Raw genomic sequence first — 12,170 nt, forward strand, 5'->3', positions numbered from 1 at the left:
TTTTTTAGTTCATATTTATTATGTGCAAATTACTCACAAGATTAACAATATAAATTACAATTTTACTTACATTTTTGCGAGTATAATACTTTTCTTCAATTACGACGTTTCGAGAGATAACTTCTCTCTTCTTCAGGTTTCGGTGTTTTATAAGCAATTCATAAAGTTAGCTTCGTCAAAATATTTCTTCCATAGTCATCAGGATTAAGGGTTAGGTGAAATGCGAGAGAGAAAAAGTATAGGAAGATCGATTACGCACTGAAAATTTACGTGCTTTAAAGCCATCGTTTACCAAAGTTAAAACCTATATTACAAACTTATTTGTCCTCCTGTATGAATTTTTAGAATTTTAAAGGTTTTTACAGTTTTTTAAAGCAGACAACTTGACTGTGGAATAGTGAACGGTTTTTAGAATTTTAAAGGTTTTTACAGTTTTTAAAGGCAGACAACTTGACGGTGAAATAGTGAACGGTTTTTAGAATTTTAAAGGTTTTTATTTTTTTAAAAATTCATAGGTTTTAACTTTGGTAAACGATGGCTTTAAAGCACGTAAATTTTCAGTGCGTAATCAGTGCCTATTAATACATGGAATCTCGATTTTACATTTTTCAGGGGACCAAGTTAATAAAACTTAAGTGTGGGAGCATGTGAAATCGAGGAAAATATTAGAACATTTTGCTATGTTGGGACCAACAAGGTTAAATGTATCATGTGGAAAAATGTAAAATCTAAGTTAAGGTTTGCAGTATTAACAGTGACTGTGGATGAATTGGCAGAATATGACAAATGTTACTGATGTAAAATCATATTGCTTATGGTTTATTTTTTCCTATAAATAACCTGATTATTTTTGTTCTTTTTAGATTACAGGAAATGAAAAGTCATATGAATTCACACGCAGTTGGTTGCTCCCATTGCTTCGTGAAAATATTCAGAAAACAGAACTGAAATTCTTTGTGGAATACTTTCTACCCCTGGCAACAGTGTGTAGGTAAGCCTTTATTAGAAAGTAAAGCTAGGTGAGAGTTAAAGGGGTGGCTACTCCTGTGTCCCTCTTCGTTGTGTGCCCAGGTGGTCTTAATACCTCCACAAGTAAATATGTTTATGTTGTACATATATTGGTAGTTTGTAAGCAATATCACTCAATACCAGTGGTTTCGATATCAGAAAGTGTCCGTTCAAATTTAATAGTCTACAATTTTCTGGATTCCAGATATCTCACTCTCCACAAAGTTCATTTTTTTATTAGAGATGGGGCAGATTAAGCGTAACTCTATCGGTTGAGGCCTATATAGGCATATTGGTTTATCGGTATAATTACCGATTATTATCTTAAAATTTAGTGCAATGTTTTGTCATTTTGTTACAATTTTAATGCACATAAACATATAATCTCTATTCCATATGTTTTTTCAAGTAAATGTCTAAATATGAATCGTCTTTTCAATTGCAAAAGTTTGGTTTATCTGGTAACACATTTATTAAGGAGGTCAATGAACCGTTTGGAATTTTACGTCAATATTGGCCAATCCCTATTTTTATTAATTTTGCACCATTAATATATTGAAAATACATGTGAACTTATCATCATGTGAGAACCAGAGGAACTTAACTCCAAAAATGAGGTTTTTGGGTTTTGTTTAACAAAGCCCTGTTTGGAGCAGATCAACGTATTTCCATCTCTTCTCGATAGCAATAGTCATGGATTTCCAAATTACTGATTTTTTTATGAGATATATTCCTAAGAATATATTTTTCCCCGTATCTTGTAAATTTGATAGTTTGGGATTTATGTCTGTCTAATTCCTCACGTGACTTTATTTAAAACTAAACTGTGGTGTTTTGTTAAGGTAATGTTTCAATGCAATATTTACAGGAAAACCTCATTATTACATATATTGGATAATGTGAAGTATATTTTAATTCAAAGCTTTTTGCATTCCCCAGTTGATAAGATAGGCTAATTTGGTAGAAATTAGGGATGGGACCGATTAATCGGTACTCTATCGTTATCGGCCAATATAGGCATATTGGTTTATCGATTATTTTACCGATTTGATATATTGATAAATATCTGATAATTTAGTGAAAAATTCTGCCATTTTGTTGTAATTTTTATGGATAATCTCAATGCCCTAATTTCTAAAAAAGTAAATGTCTAAATATGCAATTTCTTTTTCACTGCAGTCACCTTGAAACACATTTATTAAGGAGGTCAATGAACCTTTCAGGTTCTTCAAGGACCATTTCTAATTTTATATCGGATCGGTAGAATATCGGGTATCGGTAAATTTTATACCGTTACTTTATCGGCCAAAATTTCATATCGGCCCATCCCTAGTAGAAATAAATTCAAATATGGACAATTTTTAGTACAAAGTTGTGTTCAAGATACTTCAGTAAAACTTATTTCACTTAATTGAAAGCAGTCACCTGCAGAAGCCAGGAAGCAAGACTGATCTTTGAGAGAGGGTGGATGGTATTTTAATTATTTTGGGGGGGGAATGAAGGTTGTGGTTATGACTTTTCATCTATTGATGAGTTATAGTGTGAGGCATTACTTTCCATTCATCCCTCATATATGCATGTCTCATCTGCTGTGTTGACCAGAAAATGATATGTGAATGCAGTCCATGCTGTTGATCTATTTCGTCACCCCACTGTCAAGTTTTATATTTACATGTAGAGAAAAGAAAACAGTTTTCTTAAAGAAAATGCATAATCTAAAATGTTAAGTACTTGAACCTATTTCAAAGTTAATACATTTTCCAGACGAAAATCAGCTGAATCGGCCTCCAAGGATGATAGAGTTGGTGCCCACACTTACGATCTACTTCAGGCTCAAATTTGGGCTCTACTTCCAAGCTTTTGCAATGAACCTGTGGATCTGAAGGAAACGTTCAAGGTAAGTTTTTTCATGTTATCACCCAGTATTTTTCAGTGGTTAGTTATGTTGAAGCAGCATTTCTTTTTAACGTTCAAATCCTCAATGACTCTCTAAGGGTTGATTTCACATCTATGCTCCGGGAACGGTCCGGACAAATATTGAATGTTTCTTAAATTGAAGCATTCACACCTAGCGCTCAGGTCAAGTTCTGCTCAGCTCATGCTCTGCTCATGGTACGGTTACGATCAATTGGTAAGAATATTTGACGGGAACATTAGCGGAGTCAATCTCGTGCAGGTGTACAACTACGAAAATCGTGTGTGGAATATATTTTTCGTTGGTTTATACCCTATCTGTTCATATGTGATAATTTTAGAAAGCAAAAGTATGTTTCAAGGATAGTAATGTACAAACATTATATAGCCTAATTTTTTTTTTTTTTTTTTTTTACTTTAGACATACTATGAACTTTTCCCTAGGAGAAATGGCAGCATGGAATTTTGTGTTTTTCTTTATTAAAGGCTCAATTCTTTTCAGTATGCCTTCAAAATTTGCGAGTGACATTCGAATAGTCTTCGCGGTTTACACTAATTTTATAGACTGTTTTCATAATTCTATTTCTTTTTTGTCATTTTCTTCTAACGCCAGTGCACTTAACAGCCAAGTCCGTTGTTGAAAATGTAGTGAGAACAATGTGCAGGCACTTTGTACCAGAAAAAATGGTATGTATAGCCAGACTGACAATGATCATACCTTTACGGGAGTGAAACCTCCACTCTAGTGTGGATACTCCCTGACCGTAAGTGGACCATGACCTAACTGTTGCTTGAGCATAGATGTGAATGAAGCATAGCTTCACCACATAGTCAAAATCCTATGTAAATCATTGTGCTATGAAATCAGTTAGTTTTGTTACGTTTGGGATGCTAACAGCAGTGTTTTGTTTATAAAAGTTCCCACATGGCAACCAGTAGGAGGACCAAAAGTGCAGGTGTCTTACGAGGTCTGCGAAAATACCACGTGACACTTTCACATTCTAAACTCCCAAGAAATTATGCAAAATGCAACTTTTCTATTATTTTTGGAACTTCATTGTGTGTTTTATGATTAAAAGTTTATCTTGTGTGAAATTGTAAATATTTTGAAGCAAAAGTATGGTAGATTGCTGTGGTATAGTTCCAATGGAAAACTTATAAATATATTCTGAACTACTTTGAATTGTTATTATTTGTGTCCATGTGAATGATTAAGACTACCAGCTCAGCCCTGGATATATCAGTAACCATGCATTTTGTGCAAGAACAAAGTCCACAAATTTACTTCTCCAAAATTTTTAAGCTTTTTTTTTTTTTTGTATTGTCAGCATGTTTATTAAAGATGAATTGTCCCTTCAATATTTAAACCAATATGCTTTCAATTGTGTTATTATTGCAGAGTATTGCCAAAATACTTGGAACAGCCATCAGTGAGAAGAAGGATTTGCGGCCAGATGTTATGGCATCCCTAAGGAAATTAGTCTTGAAAAATTTGGATAATGAAGATAATCGTGCTGAGCTAGCACGGTTTGCTAAGAATTACATCCCCATCTTATTCAACGTGTACACCGTCAAACCGACCAACAGCCAGGAGGAGGGCCAACATGAAGCAACATACGAGACAATCAAGGTTTATCTAAAAATTGCAAATCCAGACCTCTGTTACGATCTCTTCGATAAAGCATACGGGAAACTGAATGATATGACAAAAAATGACCCATTTGTCAAGAAATCTGTCATGGATCTCATGCGTGCTCTTCTGCCGTACCAAGACAGCCAGAGGATGAAGCAGTTGTATGATTTATGCGTTCCGTTGGTACACAGCAAGGACCAAAAAGAGCAGAAGGAGGCCTACAGGCTGCTGGAGGACATTTGCAGCAGCCGGAATGAGTCCTGCCAAGACTTCTTTAACGACAATGTGGACGAGCTTAGAAAGATCCTGTGTGATTCCTTGTCTAGTTCTGGATTAAAAAGCAAAGCACCAAGGCTTCGGTGCCTTATGCACCTTGTGCGCAACCTCGAAGAGGGCAATGAGGACACGCTGAAAGTAATTGTCCCAGAGGCGGTTGTGTGCTGCAAGGACATGAACGAGAGGACAAAGACCGCAGCGTATAATCTACTGAAGGAAGTAGGAAAAACACTGCAGGTAAGTGAAATTGTGTAGTTTCACTTTTAACAATTCATTAGAAATTGAATCTGGCCCCCGTGGCAGAGTGGTTAGCACATTGTGGTATGACGTACGACATCAGGGGTCCCGGGTTTGAATCCCGGCCTGAGCATGGATGTTTCCGAGTGTCCATTCATCAATTTCATCTAAATAACTCATCTCTATCTTCGCAAATTAGCCAAAAGTGGCACAAGAAGCAAAGTAAAATAAAGCAAATCAATAACAGGGTACAGAAAAAAAAGTGAATTATACAGGGTGTTTCTAAAGGTCGTTTACAACGCTTGGGAGGTGATTCCTCACACGAAAACAAGCAAAAAGTCTAAGTTCCATTTTTACGACAGAGGCTTCGTTTCCGAGATAGGAGCCTCGCAAAAGGTGAGAAAGTGAACGGCACACTTAACTGGGACGAATACTATCACAGATAGAGAGGCGGTTCCAAGGGAATCATAAAGGAATCGTATGTGCTCAGTCCGGAAGTCACTATGAAAAGTTCACTGCACGCATGCGCAATGGAGTCCTCAAAGGAATTGGGGATTTCCAGCAACAACAATGCATGGAAAAGGTATGTTACGCAGCAAGAAGGACCGTGACAATGAGAAATGCGTTCAAGACAACACATCCCGACCTCAAACATCAAAACATGACCACCGAACACAAAATCCGAAAAGTTGAGCACGGTTGCATACCCCAGTTACACGCGAGGAATGAACGAATCATGTCATGTGGCATACGAGAGACAGGAGGAGGGAAAGAAAAACACAATATCAGATGATTGCGACAACGTGTATTTTTACACGCGACAACTACGTAATATCCCCCCCCACACACACACACACAACAAACAACAAATGCTACAATATCTTACGCACAGACAGTCCGTGTCACTGTACACCAACTGAAGATGTCACTTTCACTACACAAAGGGGGTGGGGAGCAATACCAAAAGTGTTCTCACTGGTATTTGCCGAGGGCAATAATCACAGACGGTTTTCAAAATGTCTGCCGTTTACTTCTACGCAGAGATGACAGCGACGAATCAAGGATTGTCGAGTACGAGCAAACAAGCCAGGTGTATCTGCTACCGTCGCGGCGGCGACGTTGATGCGAGCAACGAGGTCCTCAGCTGATGTGACAGGTGTGTCGTATACGAGGGTTTTCATTTCTCCGCAGAAGAAAAAATCGAGAGGGTTGAGATCTGGCGACCTCGGTGGCCAAGGCACAGGCTCATCCCTACCAATGAACCTATTGCGAAACACGTCATGCAGGAAATGTCGTACATTACGATCGAAATGAGCTGGTGCACCATCGTGTTGGTACCACATTTCTTGCCGCAGTGCCAAAGGTACGGTCTCCAACAGTTCAGGCAGAACCTCACTAAGAAATGCATGATACGTGCGACCATTCAGGCGAACAGGGAGAATGTATGGTCCAATTAAATGATCATGTACTATCCCGCACCACACATTCACTGAAAACCTGTGCTGGTGATGGGCCACAAAAAGTGCATGTGGGTTGTCAAAGTCCCATACATGACTGTTTCTACTATTGAAGACATCCATCCTGGTGAAAATGGCTTCATCTGTCCACAATACGTTTGCCCCGAAGTGAGGGTTTGTGTCCAGCTGATGCAACAACCATTGGCAAAACTCCATACGAGGGCGAAAGTCACGAGGTAACAGTTCTTGTACTTTCTGCAGTTTAAAAGGGTGCATTCCTTCATCTGACAACACTCGCCAAACATTCACATGAGACGTGTTTCGTGCCCGAGCGAGCACTCGCGTACTGGTGCCAGGATGTTCTGCGACCGCTGTTAACACATCTTCTGCAAACTGATGTGTGCGTACACTTCGGGGTCTTCCAACTTCTTGTCGCGGTGGTAACACTGACCCTGTTTCACGCAGTCGACTGTCCACTACCTGAAAGAAGGTGTGAAACGGTAAACGTCTATGTGGAAAGCGTTCTCCATAAAGACGCCTTGCCTCACGGCTATTACCACGTGCCTCCCCATACATGAGATGCATGTCTGCTAGCTGCTGGGTCGTATACGCAGCCATCTGTGTAATAGGGAGCTGGAACTGCAAAGTATTGTTTTTGTTTAACACTGGCACACTGCACAAATTGGCCGTATCACCGTACGAACACCACAGACCAATTGTTGCGATACTTGACTTGCCCACTCCACCACGTCAACTTTCAACTTTCAATGCAACATACTAGTACTCTTCAATGCGTATGACAACCTAGAGCGAACTGCTGATCATATCCCAGCACCTGCAACACGATTGGGACGACTGCCGGAGAGAACCAACCCTTCGAGCTCCTCTCGCGGGAACAGCAGTCATGAAGGTCAAACGTAGACTACGAGAGCCAGACTTGCCTGTGCAGCGCTTCCAAAACTGGTCTCTTTTACGTCACAATGATCGCGTGCGAACACTTTTGGTATTGCTCCCCACCCCCTTTGTGTGGTGAAAGTGACATCTTCAGTTGGTGTACAGTGACACGGACTGTCTGTGCGTAAGATATTGTAGCATTTGTTGTTTGTTGTGTGTGTGTGTGTGGGGGGGGGGATATTACGTAGTTGTCGCGTGTAAAAATACACGTTGTCGCAATCATCGGATATTGTGTTTTTCTTTCCCTCCTCCTGTCTCTCGTATGCCACATGACATGATTCGTTCATTCCTCGCGTGTAACTGGGGTATGCAACCGTGCTCAACTTTTCGGATTTTGTGTTCGGTGGTCATGTTTTGATGTTTGAGGTCGGGATGTGTTGTCTTGAACGCATTTCTCATTGTCACGGTCCTTCTTGCTGCGTAACATACCTTTTCCATGCATTGTTGTTGCTGGAAATCCCCAATTCCTTTGAGGACTCCATTGCGCATGCGTGCAGTGAACTTTTCATAGTGACTTCCGGACTGAGCACATACGATTCCTTTATGATTCCCTTGGAACCGCCTCTCTATCTGTGATAGTATTCGTCCCAGTTAAGTGTGACGTTCACTTTGTCACCTTTTGCGAGGCTCCTATCTCGGAAACGAAGCCTCTGTCGTAAAAATGGAACTTAGACTTTTTGCTTGTTTTCGTGTGAGGAATCACCTCCCAAGCGTTGTAAACGACCTTTAGAAACACCCTGTATAGTAACTGCTTCTGTCTGAAGCATTATCATGTGTTGATACTAGGGCTGAGCCAGTACCATTGTTTTTGTGTCGCTAGAAGCACGGCCAAACCCAATTGTCTTTTTCCATTTCAAAGTTTCGATCACCTTTTCCAACTTACCTTTAATTTTGAAAAAAAAAATGAAAAATAGTTGTGCATTTGTTAAATGAACATGTACTCAAGTTTCCAGAAACAGTAAGTGTGTGAAGCAAAGATCTATACGCAGATGACTCAAATCAAGCGTAACGTGAAATTATCCCCATAGGAGTTGGCTGCTTGGGTTTAGTTCTCTTTGTCCGTACAGATGCGGTGTCGTGTAACAATAACCCCAATGAGGTCCCGAAAACCAACGAGGCACCTGTGGTTAATCCTTCCACTTTCTTTGGTGTTTGCACACATCCCTCTCTTTAGTGACCTCCCGTAGTCAAAAAGGTCATCGCCCATAAAAGTGGTGGACATGTCTCAGACATAGTACATAGCATTTTCCTGGAAATTCAAATACCTGGGCTAATCCTCCTATTCCTTTCCAACTTTAGACATTTTTTTTTTGTTTGTCCCGACTGGGTTCCAGCAAGTGTATTTCGGCACGAGGAACGTGGCAGGGAAATAATTTTCTTTCAACTACAGATGACGGCAGTTAGTTTCTGAAAAGTGTAGTGATGGGTTTGAATTTCCTCCTACGTCAAACGATAAAACTATACATTTAATTTATCTTAGAAATCAGTTGCCGAATACCATGGTGGTGCTAATGTGCATGGTAACAAAGGTGATGATCACGGCACAACAGCGTGCACAGTATGCCGTATGGTATGCGGAATTGTCGAGTATTACATGCATGTACTGCTGTCACGCAGCTGAAGTCAGTAAACCTCCACTCGTTTGAAACTTACATCCTTTGTCCTTATTAGGGATGGATATTTTGGCCGATACCGGTAAAGTACAGATATAGAATTTATCAATACGGATAACCGATATTCTACCTATCCGATATAAAATTAGAAATGGTCCTTGAAGAACCTGAAATGTTCATTGACCTCCTTAACAAATGTGTGTTTCAAGGTGGCTGCAGTGCAAAAGAAATTGCATATTTAGACATTTACTTTTGTAGAAAGCAGGGCATGAAGATTATCCATAAAAATTACAACAAAATGGCAGAATTCTGGACTAAATTATCAGATATTTATCGATATATCAGATCAGTAAAATAATAGGTAATTGAACCGATACACTGATATGCATATATCGGCTGATACCGATAGAGTACCAATCGGTCCCATCCCTAGTGCTTATATTACAACGAACTGCTCACTGATATGTACATTAACCTCTTGTGTATAAAGGTTTACTTTTCTGACATCTCAAACGGATCACCCGGTATATCGAAAGCAAAGTCACTTCTGAATATCACTGTACTGAACTCAGTTGCCTGATATAGAAGCAAGAGACTGGTAAGTTTTCATTCTCCCCTTACATTTTGTTTACTAATTATTATTCTCTTTGTTAAAGGACAAAGAAGAGACTAGATTGGTTTCTCATTACTGCTTTACTGTTAGTTTTCGACGTCTCGTCTAGGGCTGGTAAATCGGCAATTATTCTTGTGTTCACAGATGATTTAATGTTAGTTTGGGAAGATTGATCCCTTAGTTTTAGAGGATATTGAAAAGGCATGATATCATTTTTCAACATTGGAGAGAGAGGAGGATGACGACCGCACGATTGCCTCGCTCTTAGCTACACTTAATATTTCTCACATATTTGGAACATCTGATATATTGTACCTAGAAAAAAATACTGTAAAGTTGAGATGCATCGTTGCAACAGACCATAGTTTGGTGGGTTAATTTATTTATCACCCCTCGTCAGTAATGCATAGGTATAAATGTAACAATAATAATTACAGAGAGAGACAAATATAATTTATATGATAAAGATGGATCCATCTGACCCCCTCCCAGACTCAACCTAGCTAACCAATAACCCTTATTCCTCTCCTCCCCAAAACTACCCACCCACCTTGCAGTAAACACTGGTGAAAGTAACTTTGTTTTCTATCTACTGTTTCTGGCAACACTGATGGTAGTGATGCTGCCGTCAGTATTCTGTGCCTCTACACTTCGTAACCACGATCTCTTTCTTCTCCAATGACAATGCGACCTAGGTCGCGAAATATCAAACTATTTCTTTTCGTGTGGTAAGTGTTTACTGTCTCCTTCATTATTAGTATTGTATATATAATATAACCTCCCTTATTTTAAAATTTGGAATTATACAAATATCAGTATCGGTATCGGTTCACGGCTCAGCCCTTAGTTGATGCAGTTTATAAGTATACAGTAGAACCTTGATTTTAGATTTTTAAGGAGACCAGGCCGAGGCATAAAACGTGAGATTATTGCATGAAGTCCATACACATGAACGTTGTAAATCTATATATATGCCGTAACAAAGTATTGTAGAGTGCATACACAGGGTGTTTCCGTGACCTTGATTCAAACTAGCAGGGTGAATGGAGACTGACCCTAGTACCAATATGAAACTGAGAACCCTGGTCCAGAAAAGTTATAAGCCTAGAGTATCAATTAGCCTTTACTGGTCCGATGATACCATATGGTATCATCAAAAGTAAGATTGTACTGGCCCAATGGTACCATATGGTATCATGGTGCTGATTATGAAATGGATGTGCTTTTTGGACCTTGATACTCTTATGTTTGGGTGGAAACTCTGACACAGGTTTGGAGCAAGCCTGGGGAATTCACATATCCGCAACATATCCATGCCACATTTCTGAACAGAGTTTCACATTTTGGCTCATTTTTCAACTTGTATGGCACCCAGAAACATGAAGCATGTTTCATTCTCTTGAGAAACGTCCATTCTTTGAAGAGAATAATAAGGTTTGCGCCTTCTCTCCAAAATAGCAGGGGAAGAGGGGGCAAACTCCAGATTTTTATGTTGTTTTCCATTCAAATTCAGAGAGCACGTCCCCCCCTCATGGTTCCATGTTCTGAATTGTACACAGTTCCATGCTCTGATGTTTTAGCTGCAAAACAAGACTTATCCGAAGTAGATTGCTCCCATAGTGCCAGAGTTATAACAATTTTCCTCCAAAGAGTGTTCGAATTTAAAATTCCCGCCGAGAAGCCTGACCCAGAAGGGGGTTACTTTCATCCTGCTCGGCCAACTAAAGGTTATTCTGTCCTAGCCTTAATTTCTAATGAAGATGAAACATTTTTCTAATCATATTTACAAAGAACGAAAGTATAGTGTATCAATGGTACGCTCTGTAAAATTCAGAATATTCAAAATATAGTAACAACCTTGCCACCTCTTTGTTTATTATCTGCCCAGCTTACAGTTGAAGAACTTTTTTTCTGTACTTGAAATATGGTTCAACCACAAAAGAATTGTACTTTATCGGACTTGGCGAATGACCATATCTTGCTGGTCATTGATTCAAACCATGGAAGGAACATAAATTAAAAATTATTTCCTTAATGCAAGGAGATAAAGAATATTGTAAGCATGTTGTCCCACTATGATGGGTAGTTATCATTTACTTCTTCAAGGAATGATCCTGTTTCTAAAACTTGAAAAGTTAGTGCACTTTAAATCCTTTGTAATTTCTTTTTCCAGAGATGGACTGCAAAGCCGCTGGAAGAGATCCTTCGTGACTACTTGGCAATGGTTCTCGCAGGATTGGCTGGTTCACCAAGTCTAGTCAGTTCAACTGTATTGGCTCTCACACATATAGTTTATGAATTCAAAGGTGAGTGCATTTTTGATGAAATGTTTTTTACCAGTTTGAAGTTGATCACCAGTAAAGATCAATATGTACATCCTATAGTGCATGCACAATGCCCAGTTTTCATTAATTTTGTGCCAGTAATGTAAATATTTTCAAGCAGAATTCTGACAACCCAAATAT

General features: G+C 39.2%; 1 protein-coding gene across 1 annotated transcript in view; it reads left to right on the plus strand.

Annotated features, from left to right (window-relative positions):
* Window positions 1-12,170, plus strand: part of LOC145981612 (RRP12-like protein) — a 58,328-nt gene that overhangs the window by 25,465 nt on the left and 20,693 nt on the right. The window contains exons 10-13 of the mRNA XM_083114980.1: window positions 864-991; window positions 2,773-2,905; window positions 4,322-5,068; window positions 11,879-12,011. Of these exons, the coding sequence (XP_082971106.1) occupies window positions 864-991; window positions 2,773-2,905; window positions 4,322-5,068; window positions 11,879-12,011 (1,141 nt within the window). The remainder of the gene's footprint in view (window positions 1-863; window positions 992-2,772; window positions 2,906-4,321; window positions 5,069-11,878; window positions 12,012-12,170) is intronic.

Source organism: Lepisma saccharinum, chromosome 29, assembly GCF_977018435.1.
Source record: "Lepisma saccharinum chromosome 29, izLepSacc3.1, whole genome shotgun sequence".
Taxonomy (NCBI): domain Eukaryota; kingdom Metazoa; phylum Arthropoda; class Insecta; order Zygentoma; family Lepismatidae; genus Lepisma; species Lepisma saccharinum.